Raw genomic sequence first — 24,241 nt, forward strand, 5'->3', positions numbered from 1 at the left:
ACCCCGACCTATAAATTAACTCTCAAATGCTTCCACTACTAAACCAAAGAGAAACATTTGGGTAACTGATTGGAACACCAATTTTGCCTCCCGTACTTTCAGCCCGCAATGAGAGGTCACAGGTGCAGGTTAGCATAGAAACAGCAGAGTGTCAGGCGAAACTTAGGGTACAGTTTTGCATATCACTGCATTGAAGTTTCGCCCAGGCATAGCACATTTAATTGTGCGATAAAATCCAGCACTGACAGTAATGAAATATTTGCACTCTACGCTTCTATAGTCTACCAGGTTTACATTTAAAAACTGAACCTCTTGAATTTGGAGCACTATTTGAGAGGCTCACCTTCTGAATTCAACCCCAAGCCACGTCGCATGCATTATGTGAGGCACATTGTTGATTAATGTAGATCTCTTTCGAATACTTGCAATTGTTCTAGTGTTTAAAATATGATCTTATTTGGCATTCCTGCGAATGTTATGGATTCTGATAACATTTGCAGTCCATCTAATATCTAATTTGAGAGGTGTCATCTATTTGCTTTGTTGCTTTCAGTCAGTTTCCAAACAAAAACAGGTATATAGCTTCTATGATTACCCATTGATATGTAAATTCCATCTAACTCCTACGTCTTAGATTTTCATTTAACAAACGATTCAGCAAGTATTACGTATATAGGACCTGATTCACAAAACCGTTTTTTAGCGGGAAGCACATGTTTTTGACAGGACATGCTTGGATGTATTCGTACTTGATTTTGACAAGAGATCAAGAAGCATCTGTAATAGCATGTCGCCCTCCAAATGTTTAGGCTGCAACTGCTTACAATTACACAGTAGTGAAACCCACACAAGGGTAAGTGGAATAAAAGCTTTGTTTACCATCTGAGTTTGTGATCACTCAAAACTTGTGACTTTGCCAGCATTCACAAACTCCCCTCTGCACCAATAGGATTCCGGTCAACGTCCTAGAAGGAAACTCACCGTTCAGGAGGTTGTAAGCAAAGACATTTCTTTATGGGGAGAAAAAATGTCACCATGGAGCAAACATTTTTTTTTTCATTTTCACAGAGGGTCTGGCTTCGCTCAGTGTGGACCTTTTCTGTATATATACAGGGGTGGTTTCTCCATTGGGACTCTAGGGCTGATCGATCTATTTAGAGATGCAATCGTATCTATAAGCAAATCAATGTATTTAAGTCTGGGCTGTCTGTCCCAGGCTACCTGCCCACCTTGCTTTGAAGCAGGAGGTTGAAGCCAGGCAGTAAACCAACTTGCTGCAATGTGATGCACGATGTATGGCTTACCTTTCTAAAGCCATTCATTGCCATAGTAATCTATGGTGGTATTCAGTGTAGGCCAGTGACGCTGTAAGCCTCACAGTTTCGGGTGTTGGAGTAGCAATCCCTGGTAAGGCCAGACGTCTATCATTCACATGACCGCTACTGTATATAATTAATGGTCAATAATGTCATCTGGTCATATTATGAAATTTGCATTGTATTCAGCTACTCACTGTTTTTTTTTTGTTTGTAGGTCTCCATACCATTACATCGAGATGGCACTGATGGGCATGCCACTGTTTTTTGGAGTTTGACACCCTCAGGTCTCAATGCGAAATCTGTAACTGTAGAAGATTTAAGTCCTTTCAATGGCTCTGTAATGTTTTTAAGTGGACAAAGTGACACAGTGATCAACATAACCATTAAGGCCGATGACATTCCTGAACTAAATGAAACTGTAATAATATCACTCGACAGGTATCAATTTGTATTTTTTTTACACTTGATGACAGTTACTAATGGGCTTATTTTGTAGTCAGTAATGTTTCTGTTAATGGCTATTCTAATATTTTTCTAGTAGTGATAATGACAAAACTGATAAATGTATATTAGGTGGTAGCACACAATAGCATATATTTATTGTTTTGGTTTCATTTGATCTGTATTGTCCTGGCTTGTGACTGGTAGCCACAACATAACACTAACTCTTAGAAAAGCCTTAGGTCTGTGGCTACAGGATTTCACTGGGGTGCCTCCAGGTAAGGCTTTCACTCTGATGGATATTCTTTGCCATGCTACATAGTAGTTTGTATTGTTTTTCATCTGGCCCTGTCCTCTAAATAAAGGAACTGTTGGTGCTTAAGGTATTTAGTGAGGGAGAGAAAGCTACCTGGAAGAGGCTTGGTTCAAATTTGTTTTAAACAATGTTTAGTTTGTCTGGTTTCTCAACTCTATCTTTAGCGAGAGCCATACTTGAGCTCAAAATATTCGGATTGATCATCCCCACTGTTACTTTATGTGAATCTGATTTAAGCAACCAGATGTGCTTTGCTTGATTTGACAGTGTCTTTCTTGCCTCCTTTTGTGTAAATTATGTTAAACCTGTCACTCTACATTAACCCAGTATTGGAACTGTTTCCCTGTTGTCGAGATGGGAGTTCCCGGTACCTCAGTAAAGTAATGTCACAATGGACATAGAGGCCTTAGGATTTTTGGTTTAGTAACATATCCTAGTCATTATTTAAACAAGCATTGGCATAGCCAATAGGTCTCGCATTTGGGACCTTATAAGTGTTTAGCTATGCAACAGTTGGTGGTGTTGCACCAAGGATATTCTGCTGCATAACTTAATACTTATACGGTCCAAAAAGCAATACCTATTGGCTATGCCAATGCTTGTTTGTTTTTTGTTGCTGTTTTGTTTAAGTTGCTAGATCTACAATAGCTGGACATGGTTTTTGTTAACAGTTCTTTTTATCAAATGAACTTGTTTTCATAGCTTTGAATGTTGTTTCCATTCTGGTTGTAGGAAACAGTCATTCCCGGGGGTGTGGGGCTGCCTAGCTGTGCCAATGCGCCGAACTTTGCAAATGAGAAAATGCCTGGTGCAGGTGCAATTTACAAGTGTGGAGTGAGTGAGCCAAAGGCAGCGTGACTCACTCACAGAGGAGTTCATGAACTGCACCTGCATACTCAGCATGGTTTAAGGAAACTCAACCCACTCCCTCCCAGGCATCAAACACATATTTACCAAGAAACTCTGAGAAGAGCCTGCCTGCTGCACTGATGGCTGGTGGTGTGTGAGCCTAGTGAAAGCGTGCACTGATGGCTGGTGGTGTGTGTGCCTGGTGAAAGTGTGCACTGACGGCGGGTGGTGTGAGCCCGGTGGAAGCATGCACTGACGGCTGGTGGTGTGTGTGCCTGGTGGAAGCGTGCATTGACGGCTGGTGGTGTGTGTGCCTGGTGGAAGCATACACTGTCGGCTGGTGGTGTGTGTGCCTGGTGGAAGCGCGCACTGACGGCTGGTGGTGTGTGTGCTTGGTGGAAGCGTGCACTGATGGCTGGTGGTGTGTGTGCCTGGTGGAAGCGTGCACTGATGGCTGGTGGTGTGAATGTCTGGTGGAAGCGTGCACTGATGGCTGGTGGTGTGTGTGTGCCTGGTGGAAGCGTGCACTGACGGCTGGAGGTGTGTGTGCCTGGTGGAATCATGCACTGACGGGTGGTAGTGTGTGTGCCTGGTGGAAGCGTGCACTGACGGCTGGTGGTGTGTATGCCTTGTAGAAGCGTGCACTGATGGCTGGTGGTGTGTATGCCTGGTGCAAGTGTGCACTGACGGCTGCTGGTGTGTGTGCCTGGTGAAAGCGTGCACTGATGGCTGATGGAGTGTATGCCTGGTGAAAGCGTGCACTGACGGCTGGTGGTGTATGCCTGGTGGAAGTGTGCACTGATGGCTGGTGGTGTGTGTGCCTGGTGGAATCGTGCACTGCTAATAATGTCATTACTTTTGTGTCCAGAAGTTCACGACAATTGTCCAGTGGTGCGCCAACGTCTTCAACTGTTTCTTCATCTTCTTCGCAATAATGGCTTTGAACCAAAAGCTTTAAATTCCGAATCACTTCTTTGAAAACATTTGAAATTGCTACGTTAGTCCTAAGCAATCCATCCACTCCTACAATAACCGTGAAACCTGCAGACTTTCCTAAATATTAAAAGGAAGTTCTGGTTTTATTGAGGACATGGAGGCAAGTATTGTGCTTCCAATCAGTCAGAGAAATGAACATTACACTTCCCATCAGGCTTTGGGGAAAGACTACAAGAAACAAGGGCAGTGGGAATACCAAATGCCAGTGTAACTCTGTAGAAAGCAGCCTTATTCACCCCCCTCCCCAACCTCCCACAGTTGGGATAGCTTGTGATGCAGCAGACCAGTTGGAAAATGAGTGGAGTATACACAAGAAAACCAGTAACAAAAACAAACTTAGAACGATCAGACGAACATCATCTTCTTTGTTCGCAAAGGACTCCTAATCGTACACATGGAGTGGAGGCATTTTGAGTTGAAAAAAACCATAAATATATAGTAATACTTGTAGAGAACATGGTGTGAGACAATGCCAGGGGGCACCGCACAAACAAAACGCCATCTGCCTCTTTCCTCAGGAAGCAACACTATGCGTATTAACTTCTATGTTGTCTATATTAAGTAGCTTCCATATACAATGTGGGAACACCACCACCTTGTGGGCAGTTGTAGTAACAGTTCTGTGAAAGAAAGTTCTCGTATCTTGAAAGCTGATGACCCATGACGAGAGAGGAGCCATATGGCGCCTCTGCTGTAAGCGTGCCCCCGTGCACATGCACACAAGCTCTGGGCCACAGTGGTAGCATTTTCTGAAGCCCTTACTAAAGTCTCGCCAGAGCACAGCACATGCGCTGCTCTAGGCTCGACCGAAAGAGGACCAAACTTGAGAGTCAATAAATCAGGTCACGCCACCCTGTAGAACCTTCCTTACAGAAGGTCCAGCCCCTCAGATTTTCTACCACACATCGTGCTAGGGAGTCTCCATTGAGCTCTGCTCGGTTTTCCTGACAGACCTGTTCTCTTTAACATTTACAGATATACTCAAAATCTCTGTGTATCTGTGGTTTGGGTGTTTCAAACCGACCTTTTAATATGTCAGACACACATAAGAAGGGATTCTTAAGACCTTGTGGCACTTGCAGAAAGAAGAAGCTGCACATTGATGGTTCTCATCAGGACTGCATATATTGTCTTTATCCTACGTATAAGACAAAAGACTGCAAACTTTGTCAAATGTTTTCCGCAAAAACTTTAAAAGACCTTCTTTGGCTGCAAAACTTCAAGACCAGATAAAATCCTGTCTCTGATGAGAACACTGACACTTCAGCTAAGTCTTCCTCCAAAATGCCTGTCAAGAGAGTGAGGAATGATCCTGCAGTTCATTCCTCTCATGAACCACCAAAAAAGGTGTACAAGAAGATCTCTCAGGTCTTTCCTAAACACCGCAGCCCATCCAAGTCACCTCATTAAAGTGACCTTCCTTCAGGATGTAAGTGGAAAAAGTAGACTAGTTCCTCCTACAAGGGATTTCCAAAATCGACTTCTGAGCCCCCAACACCTGCACTTCAGGTGAAGAACACATTCAGGAAGCCTTCTTCTGCTCTGCTGACGGATGGCTTTTGAGAAAATCATCGTAGTTAAAGTGGAAAAGGTTGTGTCAGAGAGCTAAAGCACATCCCCTCTCCTCTTCACCTGAAGAGATTTTACCTTACCTTTTTCACCTTGCGCAATCAGGCTTAGCTTACACATCCATTAAGGAACATCTCCCAGTCATTTCACGCATTTGGAGATCACCCAAAATGTCAGGCTCAATAATCAGTTCCTCAAAGGATTAATCAGAGCATTTCCACCAGTGAGGTCCCCTCGACATGGTACTTTCACAGTTAATGAAACATCCTCTTGAGCCTATCCATAAAGCAGATATAAAACACATCTCTCCTAGAATGAGCTCTCCTTCTCGCCCTCACATCAGCAAAAAGAGTTAGCAAAATTCAGGCTTTCCCCATCCAGGAACCATTCCTTCAGTTCAGGGATGATAGGGTTATTCTACTTACAAACCCTAAGTTCATTCCTAAAATCCCATTGGACTCCAATCTTAATGAGGCTGTAATTCTTAAGTCGTGTTTTGCAAACCCTCAGACATCATCTGCAAGAGCTCTGCTCTTTCTGGATATCAGAAAAATTGCTTAAAGTTTTATTTACATCCAACCAACACTTTGTAGCTTAAAGCGCACCAAGAAAGGGTTTCTCTCTAACCAAACAGATCATTTCTAGATGGATATCTTGTGCCATTCTATTCTGTCATCAGAAGGCAGGTCGGCCTTTGTACTCAGAGGTGCATGCTCATTTCACAAGAGCCATGTCCACTTTCATGCCGTTGTTTGCGGGTGTGTCGATGCCAGATATCTGCAGAGCACCAGCCTGGAAGAGTGCACACACCTTCACACAACATTACTGCATGGATTCAGAAGCTCTCAGAGATGCAGCAGTGGGACAAGCAGTTCTAACGCAGCTTTCTTCAATAAAGGTGAGCCATTTCTTTCTTCCCGCCATCCGCTTAATTCTTACGCACATTTTGCTTACTGTTTATATGTATTATCTTTTGCACTTGATGATGTGTAGTATTGATAGAGCATGTGCTTATTACTGCTCTCTCCTCTGATTCAGGCATGTGAATCTATGAAAGTTCCAATACTGGAGTAAGAAAATAAGTTAGTTACCTGTAACTGTAGTTCTCCAGCATTGGAATCTTTCATAGATTCACATGAGACCCACCCGCCTCCCCTGAGAAGCTCACCTTTACAACTCATTACAGTAGTACGTAAACACATTAGTGCTTGGAAAATTTGAAGGACTGGAGCTTCTCTCTGGAAGGTTCTACAGGATGGTGTGACCTGACTAGTTGACTCTTGAGTTTTGTCCTTTTTTAAATAATAACCAAAAGGCCTAACCCCTCTATGTTCTATTTCTATTGTGACATTTCTTTTCTAAGGTACCGGGGACTCCCATCTCAACAATGGATGGCGGATGATTCAAGAATGTGAATCTATGAAAGATTCTAATACTGGAGAACTACAGTTACAGGTAAGTAACTTATTTTCATAGCCCTGTGCTTTGTTGAGTTCCGTATGTCCTCTTAAACGAAGGACAAGTAGGATAATTCCAAGCAGCATGAGATGATGATTGATACTTGTGTTAATTGGTACAATTTGGTGTGCAAAAGGGAGACCCTTGGTGACCCAGGATCCCAGATGCTTCACTGTTTGTCCTGGGATAGAGTGGCCCGTATTTCTGGTCGGAAAAGAGAGCTGTTGTCAAACCATATCCGGGGAAGGGGGTGGCCTCTGACTAATTGTACAGGTATGAAAGTTAGCAGGACTTCACTGTGATACTGCTAAGTAAAGGTAAATCTTCTTCTTTCAATGATGGGTATTATAGCAGGTTATTCTATTCATTTGTGGGTATAGGGGTCTCTTGTAAATGCCTTAAAGTTGCAAATAAAGATGAGATCCTTGGAGGAGCCATATACAATCGGATTTGGAGATGGAGATGAAGATGATGACCTTGATTTGTTTAATACAATCTAAAAATGACTGACACAATTAAAACATTCTTCTATTTAAGTCTATTTTCCTAGTGTACAGTGAAGATGTCTTGATCTACTGTGTCATGGACAGGGAGATCAGGGAGGAACAGCAGTACTTGTACTGCTGGACCTATCCGCGGCTTTCGACACGGTCGATCATTCCATCTTGATCGACCGTGTCGGAAAAATGGGCATCCAACTGGGAGCAAAGAACCTACTTGCCTCCTTTTTATCCGGCAGAACTCAGGCTGTCACCTTAGGACCATTCCAGTCGGACGATCTGTCTCTACCCTGCGGGGTCCCCCAGGGCTCATCCCTAAGTCCGACACTTTTTAACATTTATGTGTCGGACGTAGCTAGAGTTATCAAACTATATGGGATGAGCCTTACTTCCTACGCCGATGACACCCAGTTAGTCCTCGCCATCAATAATGATGGAGAAGAGGTGGTGGAGCGCTTCCAAGAAGGCATGCGGGCAATTGGAGACTGGATGGCCTCCAACTGCCTTAAACTTAACTCCGAGAAGACGGAGGTTGTCATTTTTGGGAAACTGTCCCCAGGCTGGTCACCCGCCTGGTGGCCTTCATCTTTTGGTACTCTGCCTAATCCTGTCCAAAAGGTTAGGAATTTGGGAGTTGTTTTTGATGAACATCTTAATTTTGCCGCCCACGCCAATCAAATAGCAGCAACCGCTTTTCACAAGCTAAGACTCATAAGAAAAATTATCCCTTTCCTTCCAGACAGTGCCGGTAAAACTTTGGTAAGCACACTGGTATTATCTTCACTGGACTACTGCAATGGCCTATTTGCCAATGCACAAATTCGGGTTGTCAACAAAATGCAAATGATACAAAATGCCGCGGCAAGACTGCTCTCCAGGACTCCCAAATTTAAACCAATTGCCCAAACGATTCGGAACTATCATTGGCTGACGATTAAAAATCGTATAAAATTTAAGACACTTTGCCTTGCATTTAAAGCATTACACAATCAAGGTCCGCAGTTTCTTAGAGATCAGTTAACACTCTACTGCCCTTCCAGACAAGTAGTCATTAGCGCTCGATTTTCACTTTTTAAAAACTTGAATAGAATTGATTTTAACTCACTCACCTAGCTTGCAGGCACCCGATTTCATTGGTGCAGGCACCCGATTTCATTGGTGCAGGCACCCTCACAACAGCGGAATTAGCGCTGGAGAGGGGAATCGCTGACTAACTTCTGCCGCCATCACCCACGCCCAGCCACGGGACACACCCAATTTGAGGCCACGCCCACCGCAACAACTACAAATAGCGCGCTGAATACAAGCGTCACACATAATACTGGAACCTCCTGAGGCTCAGCCAGGAGTAGTCATTAGCGCTCGATTTTCACTTTTTAAAAACTTGAATAGAATTGATTTTAACTCACTCACCTAGCTTGCAGGCACCCGATTTCATTGGTGCAGGCACACTCACAACAGCGGAATTAGCGCTGGAGAGGGGAATCGCTGACTAACTTCTGCCGCCATCACCCACGCCCAGCCACAGGACACGCCCACTTTGAGGCCACGCCCACCGCAACAACTACAAATAGCGCGCTGAATACAAGCGTCGCACACAATACTGGAACCTCCTGAGGCTCAGCCGGGAGTAGTCATTAGCGCTCGATTTTCACTTTTTAAAAACTTGAATAGAATTGATTTTAACTCACTCACCTAGCTTGCAGGCACCCGATTTCATTGGTGCAGGCACCCTCACAACAGCGGAATTAGCGCTGGAGATGGGAATCGCTGACTAACTTCTGCCGCCATCACCCACGCCCAGCCATGGGACACGCCCACTTTGAGGCCACGCCCACCGTACCCTTCCTTGCCCTATAAACATGTGTATCTACCGGAAGCGCAGCGGACGAGCGCAGCGGGCGCGACGATTGCGCGCCGAAGGTGCGCTTAAGGCAAGCTCGTCTGCGCTTGTCCGCGCCGAGTCCGGGCCCAGGGCCATACCCCCTACATCTCAGCTACAAGAGCCCAGGTATTACAGTGCTGAAACTCTCCACAGTCTCAGGCCCTCTGCTACGAACTGCCTACTGCATCGCTATCACGTTGAAAGCATTCCAAAAACCTGTCCACAATGTAAATCATCCCTCAAACCTAAGCCGGCCATAGAACTGACACACGACTCCCGTATGTTTATGCTAAATTGCAGATCCCTGCCGAAACACAGAGCGGAAATTGCCCTACTTTTAGAAGAACGAATGCCGGACATAGTATTCCTGACGGAAACATGGCTCACCACAGACTCCGACCCTGCCCTAGTAACCGCCCTCCCTCCAGGCTTCCAAATCACTCGGCAGGACCGACCTGAGAGAAAAGGAGGAGGTCTAGCAATCATTTATAAAGAACAGTTTCCTTGCCGAGTTACTTCTGAAACCATTCCTGATTGTGAGAGCCTTGCTTTCAGTCTCAAACTTTCCCCCAATAACTGCTTCTCAGGAACACTTATCTATCGTCCCCCAGGCCCCCCTAAGCAATTCCACAATCTTCTTCCTTCGATTGTGGCGGAACGCGTTAGTACCACTTCTAATTTCACTCTGTTAGGTGATCTCAACCTTCATTTTGATTCTGCACTGGACCATGTAGCCACTACGCTCGTGGATGACTTAGCTGCTCTACAATTAACCCAACATGTCAAAACCCCAACTCACGTTAAGGGCCACCTGTTGGACCCAGTGTTCAGCAACTGTGTTGACCTGGTAGCCGGACTACCAATCCCGCTCCCATGGACGGACCACTCACTGGTCCCCTTCACCTGGACCACACTTAAGCCTCCACCAACTAGACCCACTACAAGATTCACCAGAGCCTGGTCTCGCCTTTCAGTCGACGAATGTTCCATCAAGCTCGCCAGCAACCAACCCCTCTACAATGAGGACCCTGGTCTAGCCAACCTGGCTTACGAAGACTGGATCACACTAACTCTTGAAGACACCCTCCCCAAAAGTAAAACCACACTGAAACGCTCCCACAAAACTGCCCCCTGGTACACGGAGGCTCTCAGGGAAAAGAAACGCCAATGCCGGAAAACCGAAAGACGATGGCGTTTAGACTATTCTCCAGAAAAATAAAAGTCGCTACCGAGAGTCAATCAACGACTATAAAGCAGAAGTCAAAGCTGCTCAGGCTATATACTTCTCGAACAGAATCATCCTAGCAAAATCAAAACCAAAAGAAATTTTTCAAATTGTGAAAAAACTTACCAAACCCCCACCTAGCCTGCACGAAACAAAATCCACTACCCACTGCAATAACGTAGCAGAGTTTTTCCACCAAAAAGTTAACAAAATCTACTCATCCTTCCTCCCCATACTTACCACCCCCTGAGTCCAGACCAATACCATCATGGCAACCCCCCCCCTTCAGCCTCCACCCACCCTGGACCACTTCCCCCTCCTGGATCTTGCAACCCTTGAATCTGTGGCTCGGAAAGTAAAATCCGGTTCCCCTGACGATCCAGCCCCACCAGACATCATAATGTCAGCATCCCAGATCACGGTGCCAACCATTAGGGATGTCCTGAATGCATCTATCACCTCTGGCACTGTCCCTCCTGTCTGGAAACGGGCCATGGTCCGAGCATTGTTAAAGAAACCCAATTTGGACCCCTTAGATTTCAGCAACTGCCGGCCTATCTCCCTGCTCCCATGGGTGAGCAAAATCCTGGAAAGATACATTAATCTCCAACTGGTGAATTTCTTAGAAGACCACCAACTGTTAGACCCTACCCAAATGGGCTTCAGACCCAAACACGGAACCGAGTCCGCCCTCCTTATGGTCACTGAGGAATCCAGAAAAATCCTGGATCAAGGAGGATCAGTGGCAGTGATCCTCCTTGACCTCAGCGTGACATTCGACACGGTCAGCCACGACACCCTGCTGTACTGCTTGTCTAGTGTCAGAATCAAGGACCAAGTCTGGCTTTGGTTCAAATCCTTCCTGGAGGACAGATCCTTTCGAGTTTTCGATGGTGAGTCTGTATCCAATAGTAGACCACTAAGGTGTGGAGTCCCACAGGGATCCTCTTTAAGCCCCGCACTTTTCAACATGTATATGAGGCCATTGGCTGAGGTCGTCCGTCCATTTGGGGTCAATATTATTTCTTACGCGGACGACACCCAGCTGGTGGTCTCATTGGCGCAAGAGGCCAACACGCCAATGTTAGGCGGACTTAGAGAGTGCCTAGAGGAAGTAAAGAACTGGAAGTCCTCATCATCCCTCAAACTAAATGGGGACAAAACGGAGCTGATGCTCCTGGGCCCCTCCAAACCCAGCTTTTTCACTCCTTGTGCCCCCCTGTCTAGGCACCCCTCCAGCATCCAAGGACAACATCAAGAGCCTCGGGTGTGGCTGGACAGTACCCTCTCATTCAACACCCAGGCCACAAAACTTTCAGCCACCTGTTTCGGCCTCCTCAGGATGCTAAAGAAAATCCTCCCCCTTCTACCCATGGAAGCTAAGCAGGTAGCTATCCAGGGTCTAATACAGTCTCGCCTAGACTTTAATAACGTGCTCTACCTTGGCGCTCCAGATTACACCTTACGCAGACTCCAGACAGTGCAGAACTGTGCAGCTCGCTCACTGCTCGAGCTTCCTCGTACGCAATCAGTGAGAGCCGGTCTGGTCAGCCTTCATTGGCTGCCAGTGCGCCAGAGAATCCTCTTCAAGGCCATGTGCATCGCCCATCAGGCTTTCTGGGACACAGGTCCTGCGATTACTCGTGACTTAGTCACCCATTACCAACCCAACAGAAATCTTCGCTCAAGCCAGACTTTTATGGCTAAGGCCCCAAGAATAAAAAAGACTAGGACTGGCGGCAGGACGTTCTCCTACAATGCCTCCAAGACCTGGAACACTCTTCCCCTACATCTTAGAGCCAACCCCAACCTCTCTCCATTCCGCAAGCAGTTAAAGACTTTCCTATTTAACTCTCCCCACTAATTCCCTGCTAGCCATTCCACGAGGTCTCCTCTGTTACTTTCTAGCGCTTGGACACCCCCGGGCAGCAAGTCGCGCTCTATAAATTTACCTTCAATTCAACTGAGATCCACAACTCTGCATCAATTAACAGTACCACGCACAAAAACAGTCTCCTGGGGAGACAGGCGGTTCATGGTCACTGCAGCCCGTCTTTGGAATGCCCTTCCACTGTCGATTAGGTCAAGTCACTCTCTCCTTTTATTTCGTAAAAGATTAAAGACCTGGCTGTTCAACCAGTAATCCTTCTCATGAACTAGCATCTGGAGAGTCACGCACTGAGTCTATAGCGCCAAGCCGCCTAGGGGCATTTGTTTGCGCTCTACAAATTTCAAAAATAAATAAATAAATAAATAAATGGACCGCAGACAGATAAAGCAAGATCAGGATTTTGAACTTACTAGCATCGAGAGAGGACCTAGTATCTTCTCTGAGGTCAGCAGTCGCAGGTTCCTTGCCCTATGCTAGACCAGAAGCTTGATTGTCTAGAATGTAACATGATACTGGATTTGATTCAATTAATTTTAAAGGTAGTGGATGAATTCTCTGTGAAATATTATACGTAGTAGGGCGAGGTTTGAGAAGATGCTTAGTTCAAAGGTTTTACAACTGTTTGTAATAATAGAGTGGCTAAAATGTCTTTCTTTAGGTATTTGGAACTGTCCTTTGTAGGAGCAAGCCTTTATGATTCTTGTGATATCTGGTCCAAGGGTAGCCAGGTGTTCTTCAATGGTGAATGCTGAGTAGGGTCCTACTGGATAGTTTGAGGCTTTTATTTTAACCACAGTTTGTTCACTTTCCCACCAAAAATGATACACAACTACTGCATACATTAGAGGATAAACTCCAGTAAATCATGGTGGAACAGAATTCATATAACACGGGTCGGTGCTTAACAAAGGGACTCTGGAAATTGTGAACCTGTGTTTAGGGAGAAGCTGCACCAGAAATAACAGATTAGAGGGCTGAGCAAGACCATCAAATGAGGGGAAGAGATAATGTGAAAGACACAACACTGTGGCAGGTTATGGTTACCCTTCACTAAATTCTTGTTGCACTAGACTCTAAAGCAGGAATAGGTTAAGCATTTCACCTTGAAATAAATGCACAATCTTTGGATATAAGGTCTAGTATTCAAATCCAAGAAGCCAGATTAGCAGCATTTGAAAGCTCTGTTAAAAAGCATGGTACTCCAGTAAAGTGCCTTCAAATCACCACACACTCATATTCATGTTTACTGGCTGCTATACAGCAAAGGAATGAGATAATAAAATTCAGCCCATAAAGATAACAAAATCACAATTGCAGTAATAACATTCACAATATTAGTGTACCAGAAGATTCATATATACATTTTGCATTGTTTAAATGCCAATGGAGGTGGTGCTAGACCTGACAACTGATTTAAATAGAGAAATGCAGTGCATAAACAGAAAATCTTCATAAGAAGATCACAAAGGATCCCAATAAACGAAGAAAAATTGTAATACATTTTCTCTCATAAGTGGACATAGAGGTAATATTGCAGATTTTCCAGAAATCAGTAACATATAACATTTTCACCGTCCTAATCCTCCCAGATATCTCAACTCGTACTGAATAGGTACCCTGGGAGTCAAGGCAGTCAAGGCAGTTTATCCCAAAATGTAAAACCTTTGAGTTTGAGGCTATGGGGTCTCTCAAGACTCGAAAAAAATGTGAATGGCACCATCAGATTTGTTTTTTTTACAGACTTGAGTCTGTAAAAAACGTGTTTATCTTCAATCTCCAAAGTTTAAATAATGATATTGTAACTAAGGACAGGATAGGTACATGAATCTAGAATTAGTTAAACGTCCGACTCTAAACTTTTTCTGTGAATCATGATTAAAAGTGCACAATGGTGGTCTTTTGAGTTGTTAAAATGTAATTAAAGTGGGCTCCATCAGGGCTTATTTTCTTTGGTAGGGTTAAAGAGTGTTTCAACTCTTTTTCTCCAAGGTTTGTAGGGAGGCAAAGTATGGGGGAAAGAAACATATAGGAGTCCTCTAGTTAAAGTATCATTTGCTAGTCAGGACGAAGAGCAATATCCATTTTTTTTACTATACTTTGAAGATGTCTGGTAGGGAGCTAAAAATTCTCCTGGAATAATAATGATGATTAAACATCCATCACTGCTACTTTATCTCTAATCAACCCATTATTCTTTCCCTGTAAGTCATCGAGCTGAGTGGCAGCTGGACCGTATTGATCTTTTTTTTTTACTTATGCCATTTTAATTATTTTTCAGTTCTTTGTCTTCTGGAGGGTGCTTGGCCTCCACTTTTATTCCTGTTTATTATGCAGTATGCACATCAGCTTCTGACTTGCTCACTTACACCTGGAGTTGGGTGCAGTGTCAGGCCTCTTAACTGAATTCTTGTAATAAGACCAGTTAAAGGGACACTTAAGGGCAAGCATATCTGTGCCTATCCATAACTGTTGTGTCCTGCTGCCAGTCATGCTGCCTTGGAGCTCCCACATTCCAACAAAATGATCTATGTTGGTAAGCTTCCACTATCCCCCCTCATCACTACCATCAAATTGGTTCCACCAATAGCAGAGAATCTAGAAACAGAAAATCTTTTTGTGCCAACCACTTCAACATATACATTCAGAACTTAGTCAGGTAATCAGTTCCACTACCTACCCCAAATCATCCAGTGATATCAAATCAGTTCTTCTAAATGTAAGATTAGCGGTGGCAAATAGAGTTTTAATTAACTTCTTTTTTACTGAGCACAATCTACAAGTACTTCTCCTCACAGAAACCTTTGTTATTTTAGGACTGTACCCCGTCTTAGAGGACCTATAGTGCCCAGTCATTTTAAAATTGTTCATCATGATAGAATAGGTAAAGAAGGACAAAGTGTTGTGGTAGTTATCACCAGATATTACCAATTTATAAGAAAGTGTGCACACAATTTCCTGGTCCAGAAATTCTGTTCATCATTCCAGATACCAGTGACCGCTAAATAGTATGGATTCTATCCTACCACCCACATTCTCTTAGCACAAGTTACTTTGGACTGCTAAATGATATAGCAATATATTTTCAGGCCACAGTAAAACCTCATGCAATTTTAGGAGACGTCAATCTGTAGGTTGAGTCAAAGTCTGACCCTCAAGTAGCAGAAGTAATAATGAACATGACTCCCTAAGACCTCATTTAAGGGGGTCTCTGGCCCAACAAATAGGGATGGTTACACACTTGACTTTATTTTCAACAGCGCCGATTTCCTCAACATTCATACACCTTTACGAATAGGCTGATCAGAACATTTTGTCATGATTTTAGAGCAACTGATGGTCTACTTAAAAAAATTAAAACAAATTAACTGAAAAAACAAACCATCCTAACTGACTGCTGAAACCAGGTTACCTCTGAGGCTTTAAGTTCGAAATCAAAAGAGTACTATCCACCTTTCCCAATAAAAGATTTATGATACTGATGTTCATGAACTTCTATCTAAACTATAACATTTCCTAAATATTACTTCAAGTGAGCTCACTCTGGTCAGATTGATCCAAATAAATAATGCCTACTTCCATTGCAAATGATTCACCTATGAATTAGCACAGGAAAAGAAAATATCAAATATATTGGAATATATTTTGTGAAAACATCATAAAGAAGATAATATACATCGGTCAGTTAATGAAATACAATTTTATGAGGGCCTAAAAAAGAAATATTTTTCTTGCAAATTATGGGCCCTCAAAATTATAGAACTTCTAAATAATCTCACAGTATCCAAATGCAAAATAAATACCACTCAGGTGCTTGCAAATTCTCTCACATTCATCTTCTTCCATGTTTGAGTAGCCAATATCTGACTGGAGTTTGTAGAAACTCATCCTAAACTGATGATGATAAAATAAATGCCAAATCCTAGAATTAATAGATAGTAACAAAACACCTGGCTTTCTCAGCAGTAATACCTTCGTTAATCATAGAGGCCTTCGATGCATTTATTAAGTCAAGTAAAGGTCATAGAAACGTTAAACAAATAATTGTCTAAATAAAAAAGTAGTGGAAAAAGCCATTTCTGATGCAGCAGATCCCTCTAGCTTCCATCCAGATTCACTGATCCCTTATCAATAAACATTTTTATAGAGCGTTGTTACATCTCAACTTCACTATTAGACCCAACAGCAGCAGACTTTACACCATTGATGGGAACAGAGTTGGTCATCTTCTCAGCTATTGATGATCTCAGAATAAAAGCTAAATGTAAATGCCTTTGATTAGATCTTCTCCTTTCTGTCAGACACAGCTCAGTGAGTTGAACTGGAAAGCTAAACATGAGCTTTTCATACCGTTGAATGGGCAATATTGCAAGGTCCAACTATCACTTATACTTTTTAAATTCTTAGCCCAATTAGTCCCTTTCCTTCGCAAACTGAATATTACTCCATATTTTTATGCAGAAGACATTCAAAAGATTTTCAATCTCTCCTTACAACACGTGACTCGATGATAATACAATTAAACCTCTCCACAACGGAAATAGTAGTGGTCACCAATAAATGGAATACTTGTGAAATGGCCTAATGCCACTCTCCCCCACCTCTTTCCAACTAAAATGTCACACATTTTTTTGAACTGTTGTTAAGTTTCCCAGATCAGCAAATTTTGTTTTTCCATCGTAGAAACATTTGCTGGGTTTTCCCTTTATTAAATGTTAACAAATTCTAATTAGCACTTTCCTTAATTCCAAACTAGCTTCAAGATATACTAATACCTGGTTGCAACGTACTGATTGGAAATGGTGACCAACATTTTTATGTCCCGAAAAGACTTTTAAGAAATAACCTATGTACTAACAAGTCGGTTCTTAAAAATCGGAATTGTAGTACATCAGGATCCACCCTACCTCACAAATATTAATGATGTAGGTCGCAAATTGTGACTCACTACAATTGGGTGCCATCACAAGGATGATAAGGATGATGGCCTGTTTGGGTAAACAGACCACCGTGTTTGTGATCACATTTCAATAAATTAAACTTTTCTTTTTAAATATAGCCCGTTTTCCTGAAAGGAAACTTGGCTATGTTTAAAAAGAAAAGTTTCCTTTAAAAAACAAAAAAAAAAAATACATGGACCACTGCCTACTCTCAAAGAAACTTTTTTAACATTCATAGAGGGCAAGGGTTACCCAAGGGACCCCTTCCATTTTACCAATGTGTTTTCACCACTACTTGGGGGTCAGTAACTTTTCAATAGTTTACAGCTGCTATTTCGGCCATAAACCATTGATACATATGGATAGGAGTCACTATTTGGAAATTATGCCTAGTACTAATTCCTTCCACTAAGAGATTTTTTATGCATTTCTAAACTATTTTAAGATGTGGTAAAATGTTAGCAACTCCTAAAATAGGTTTAGTACATAAAAGCAATGTTGTAGTCACAAACCCCAAATTGGAGCCTTTGCAACTGAACAACTGCTTTGTACATCGGGCCCTCGATTATGAAAACTCTGTTTAGCATGACTGCAAAGAACTTTGACCCCCTCCAACATCTCCTAAACAGAGCAGTCAGCCTCTTGCTCAGGCTAAATAAATTTGACTGTGTGTGTAAACACCTTCACCGCCACCACTGGTTTCCAGTGAGGATCAAATAGTACTGTAGAACTACATGGTCAAGACTGAACTATTTCATTATGTCATAAGATCTGTTAGCTATAGATCCATTTGTCTGATCATGCTTTAATATATTTGCCTTTCTTAAGTTCCTCATTCACTAACACCTTTCAAAGAAGTAGGTATACTTTTAACAGTGGCCTTCTTCTTGATTCATACATTTTAACTCCGATTATTTCTCTTTCTTTTGAATTTGTCTTGCATAATATGGGCTGTGCACAAATAAAGATTTTGTGGAATGCACTCCACTGATTTTAGAGTTGTGATCATTAAATACTATGCACTGAAAAGATGTAAGGATATGAAGGACAGCAATATAATTTTGGATAAAATTACCCATGAGTAAAATTTGTTGTAGGTTGCTGTACACTTTGTTCTGATGGATACATCTAGCCAAATCTTCACCAAAAGAATATTCCCCAGACACCCGACTGGAACCATAAACCATTCATAACTGTGCTCTACGTGGTACCATGAAGCTCCGTGTTGGTGTCATTCCAATACGGAAGTGACATAGCAGTGCTACTCCTGCACATCAACATCAGTTCCTTGTCATCAAACTTGAATCACGAGTTTGTTATCTCTTTCATCCGTATTGACAGGTTTTCAAATTGAAGTCTAATGTACAAGGGAATGATGTCCACACTTAAAAACTACAAGTTTCAGACCATTCTAGGACTGTCAAAAATTAGGTGTGCCTTTGGTATTTTGGCTTGTTGAACCTTGACCATTTTGCAGGGTCTCCTTCAGGTTTTTTCTGTCTGTTATTGCACCCGCTTTGGTTAGCATTAGGACTATGTGTACTTATTCCCCTGCTAACCAGTTGTAACATGCTTGTGCTCTCTCCCAATTGGCACCTACCTGACTGGTACATTTAATTTACTTGTAAGTTCCTAGTAAATCGTACTACATGTGCCCAGGACCTGTAAGTTAAATGTTACTAGTGGACTTTTTAAAACATGTCTGAAGCTTGTCTCTGAAGCCTGTTGTGCAGTTTTGAACTGCCATTTAAACTGGGCAAAATACACTATTTGTGAGACCTAATCCTTCTTTTTTAGGCCTCGCGCAGTGAGAGCCCCTTTGCAGGGGGTTTCAAAATGTACCTAGAAATTGAACATGCTCTTGCATGTGATTTTTCTTTTATGTTACTGGATTGGCTTGTTAATACTTATAAGTCACCCGAAAGTATGCTTAAAGGGGTCTCTGGGCAGGATGCATTGTATTTAAAAATGTAGGACATTTTTGTAAGGCCTGTCTCTCAATTGACTAACACTGTGTTACCTTGTTACTTTTAATCCATGCTTACTTAGTATTGGGAAGAGTTAGAGATGGGATTTTTAGACTCAAGTTAATTGTTATTTAAAATCCTCTTTAATGGTAAATTGGATGTTAGGTCATAACTCTGGAAATGCCACTTTTAAAAGTTAGCATTTGCATGTCCCAACCATTTGTGCCTTCTGCTAGTGTCCTTGTCATAGAACTTAGGACTTATGTGTGGACAGGATGGGCCATCCTGGCAAGATGACTGGGAAGGGGATGCACCCAGCTCAACTTATCCTTCAAAGGGTATTGCCTTCTGCACACACCAAGGAACCAAACACCAGGCCTGACATGTCTTTTATTACCCAAGACAGTTTGGAGCCATGAAAGGGGAAGGGGAGAACTGTTCCGAACTGTTATGTGCCCGGGCTAGGCCAATGTAGCGAAGCAACTTATTTCTTACATTGTCCTATTTTTCACAATAACATTTCTACCGTGACCTTTTGCACATATTTGCGTGCACTACAATATTGGATTAGGTTCCCTGAAACGAAACTTATTTAAGTATCTAGCTGCGCACAATATTATCACAATGTCCTGAACATCATGGACAAGTCCCTTCTACGAACTATGTACAAATGTCGTTTCTATCTTCATCCATGGGGCGAAAGACCTATCTACATAAACATTACATTGCTAATCTATCATCACAAGGCTGCTTTTTATTATAAATAAAGAGCATCCCATAAGACAAGCAGAGGAGGCACTTCAGCTGACACTGAGGGTCCCTGCATGCTGCGACTTCACCATGCAGTGGCCTGACATGTCTGTGAGGGGATGCAGACAGGGCCGGACTGGTAACCAAAACCGGCCCTCACAAAGTGCCCGGCCAGCCCCCCCGCACCCCCAACCCCCGGGGGTTGGGTTGGGGGTGCGGCCGAGCTCTTTGCCAGGGCCGGTTTTCAGCCAATTTTGTTACAGGGCCGCTTTTGCAGCTATGCTTCAAAAACGGCCCTGTAACAAAAACGGCCCACTGGGGGCCAAAACCGGCCCCCACCCGTGCGGCGCACCGGGGGATTGCCCGGTGGCCGCTATGGCCAGTCCGGCCCTGGATGCAGATCATGATCAAGATGGGGTCCTACATTCTCACCCGCTAGGTAATGGGGTTGGATCATCCCTAGGAGGGATTCTTGGCTTTACACCTACACACACTCTAGGTACACTTCGCATAGGTTCTGCATAGTAGGAGTACACCTTATTACTGCTTTGTTTATGTGCCTGCATATATACACTCTTTTGGCACTAGGGTAAAACTGTACCTGCTTTTGGTGCTTGTAATCACTTTCATTTGCTTCTGTCTACTGATTATCACAGCACATGTATTCTATACAAGAATAACGGTTCAATAAATATATTGAAAACGTTCCACTGTGTACTCTGTATATTTCTCTGAGCACAACTAAGCACGAGTGACTGAGAAAAAGGTTCTGATCTGTTTCCATAATCCCTAAGGGATTGCTCCTTGGTAAGTTTAGGGGGGCTTATGGTGGCACTGTGAGCTAGCTGGTCTCTATGCCAACATATCCTGCAGGGGTGCCTGGAATCAGTCTAGGCACCTCACCTAAAAGTTGATGTTGTCCAAAGAAACATGCAGGTCCTTCAGAAAAGTGGAAACTAAACAACAGAACCAGATGTGTGGGTTGCCCGAGTGGGCTTTCACCCCCTCAACCAACAACCCAATGCATTACAGGGCTCGACTTCAAGTTGTGTAATTATTATACCCTCATGAACCCAATGTTGATCTGGGACCATGACGTGAAGTCGGATGTCATAGATTAAAGGAAGAAGTCACAGTCCTTGTGAAGTCTCGCTCCTGCTTCAAGTTGAGGGTGCAAACCTGCTCGCAGTCTCAAGGCTGTTTCCAGGTCTTTTTTGCAGATAAGTTCACCTGACAAGTCGAAGTTAAATCAAAAAGTAAACATAAGTTTGTGATGCAGCACTCGAACCCATTTGCGAGTCTCTATCTAGGGAGAAGTCACAAGGGCATCAGGGTGGCACTAGATTGCACTCCCGATCCATGAACGAGGAGCAGATTCTGCAAATGATTCCGATGTGCCCTAAATTGCCCTGGTATTTGGCGACACCGGAGCAGGTTGAGGTCTTTATGGAGGCCGTGCTTCATATTTTTTGGCCCTCTCATTTCTCCCTATGGCATATCTTTGGGTGCCAAGGATCTGCACGGTCTTCCAGTTGGGTTACTACCAATGGATCCATCCTCGCTACCTCCTGAACCTCGAGAGCCGGTATTGGGTTCTAGATCTACTTCAGTGCCACCTTCCATTCTGGCTCTAAGACAAGTGCCAGTCTGCCTTTTATCGATGCTGGTCCCAAAATCATCAGTACTGGAAGCGGATCCTCTGTGGACTCTGATGTCAGACTCAGTCCTCAATCTGTCTTAACACTGACTGAGATCACAGTCCTACTCAAGTGTACAAAGTCATCCTTACTCGTTGTGGACACACTTTCACATGTAACCAGCGCATGGCCTCTTACCTTAGCTGTGCCAGAGCAGGTCTTATTTTAAATGGTGGCCACTGGCAGTTAGACTTCATTTCAACTGAAGTTTTCAGTGAGTAAGAGTTAATTAAGGGATCTCAATAAAAGCAGAAACCTAGAGGTCCAGAATCAAAAATGCTGGGTGGTGGTGTTGGGGGCAGGTGGCAGTCGATTCAAACCCCTCTCTTCCACAATAGTAGTTGTAAATGTACTTTTATTCTATTTAAATTATATTGACTACAATAAATAGGGCTAATAACTAAAACACAGCAATTGAAACAACATATCATAGGTCTAAGAACTTCCCTGTTGTCTGTCAGTAACAAGAACCTTTAATTCAGGTGTTGTCATAATGTTATGTTTCATACAGGTACCCCAGTGTAGGCTCAGGTAGAAACCAAACCTTTCACCCCTATTTCCCCTGCCATTACAGTACATAACGGTTCTTGGGACTGACCATTTATCTAGTTACGGTACTGCTTACAGGACGTGGGGTTTTCCCTGAAAACTAGCCTCATTCATTCTGCATGAGGATTCTTAGAAACTGAGCAGGACTTCCATCTCCTGCATAATTACTATGTATGAGGGTCATTCCTTCCGTCATCCTAATTTCCGACATGACACAGCAAGGTGGATCCCCTGAGGGTGCCACTTTGGATATATAAATACCATATCTTTGCTGAGGCAGGGAGAGGAGCAAAAGTACTTCCATGCTGACAAACCGACACAAGACGCTGAGGTTCCTGCACACTGACACTCCAGCTTGTAGTGGCTGATATCCTTTGCAGGGTGTCCATCTTGAGACCAAGACGTTGTCCCACAGTCTCTCACTTGAGGTAACGGGGTTGACTCTTTCCTAGAGGGATTCTTGGCTCCATACCTACATACATGCTAGGTACACTTAGGTACATCAAGTTAGGGTTGCATTGTAGGAGTACGCAATATTTCTGTCAAGTATTTTTATACCTGCCTGTATTCATTGTTTTAGCACTATGGTAGAAATCTACCATCATTTTACTCTGTTGGTGCTTTTAATCATTTACATCTGTTTCTGTCTTATGGTTGTTTCAGCACACCTATTTTACACTAGAATGACGTTGGTTCAATAAATGCTTATTTGAAACGTCCCAACCATTTATTCTGTGTACCTCTCTGAGACAAAGTGAGCACGAGTATCTGAGCGAAAAGTACTTTACTGTTTCCACGATCCCTGATGGGACAGAGTTGTCATGTTCGATAGTTGCCAAGAACTATTCTCTCCTTAGTAAAAGGGGTTTCTGGTAGCACGGTGGGGGTATTTAGAATCAGTATGAACACCAATCCTACAGTCTATGTTGTCTAAACACATAGCCCCTATATAGGTTTATAGGAACTACATGACAATAATGAAGGGTCAACTTTGTTGTTCGTTCTTGCATCTGATATGCTAAGTCAAGATACTTCTTTACTTTATTAGTAAACTAGCAGCCCGTCCCGACGTTGTCCGGGTATGAATTGCCAGCAAGTAGTATATTGTTTTATAGGATTTCGTTTTGATAACATTTCTTATCTGTCACAGGCCTGTGAAACGCTCCGATTCACAGTGCACTGCTGATGCACTTAAGAGTGCGCGTTCAGTAGTGTGTGAACTCGAGTTTCCCTACTTTATTTTTCCTTGCAATATTATATAGCACAAACTCAACAACATGGCATGAGCACAATTTACATTACAGAAGAACACATTCATTTGTGGTAGGCACGGGGAGACAAAGCGATTTGCCTGGAATCACAGGATGTTGAGCTGATGCCGAGATTCGAACATAGCTCCCCAGCTCTAAAGTTAGCAATTCTAGAACTTGTAGCGGGAGGTGTGTCTAAAAGTGTATGTCGGTGCTGGCCATCAATGAGAGAGACCTGTGCATTTTTCAAATGAGTATGTTGCTGGAGATGTGGGCCGCCGTGCCACCAATGTACTTACCGGGGGAGGGTAAACACCCATTATTCCGCAACTTTTTTTCCGCATACCATCACTCCGCATACTTTCATTACGAAAGTACCATGACTCTGCAATGTCATTATAACGCATGGCATTACATTTTATATGCTTTTACCACACATACATTTACAACGCAATTCGTTGTAAATGCATGAATGGTAAAAGCATGTTTTTTTTTATTTTTGGATAAGGTAAGTATGGGTATAGGGGTATATGTTTTGGGGTACTGAGGTATATGTTTTGCGGGGTTTGGGTATTTTAAGGGTTCAGGTATAGTTTTGGGTTATGGTTTACAGGGGTAGTTTCAGGGTTTAGGGATAGGTAT

General features: G+C 43.1%; 1 protein-coding gene across 1 annotated transcript in view; it reads left to right on the forward strand.

Annotated features, from left to right (window-relative positions):
• Positions 1 to 24,241, forward strand: part of ADGRV1 (adhesion G protein-coupled receptor V1) — a 1,865,288-nt gene that overhangs the window by 166,340 nt on the left and 1,674,707 nt on the right. The window contains exon 11 of the mRNA XM_086963519.1: positions 1,534 to 1,757. Coding sequence (XP_086819645.1) covers positions 1,534 to 1,757 — 224 coding nt within the window. The remainder of the gene's footprint in view (positions 1 to 1,533; positions 1,758 to 24,241) is intronic.

The sequence above is a fragment of the Lissotriton vulgaris genome, chromosome 3_1 (genome assembly GCF_964263255.1).
Source record: "Lissotriton vulgaris chromosome 3_1, aLisVul1.2, whole genome shotgun sequence".
Lineage (NCBI taxonomy): Eukaryota > Metazoa > Chordata > Amphibia > Caudata > Salamandridae > Lissotriton > Lissotriton vulgaris.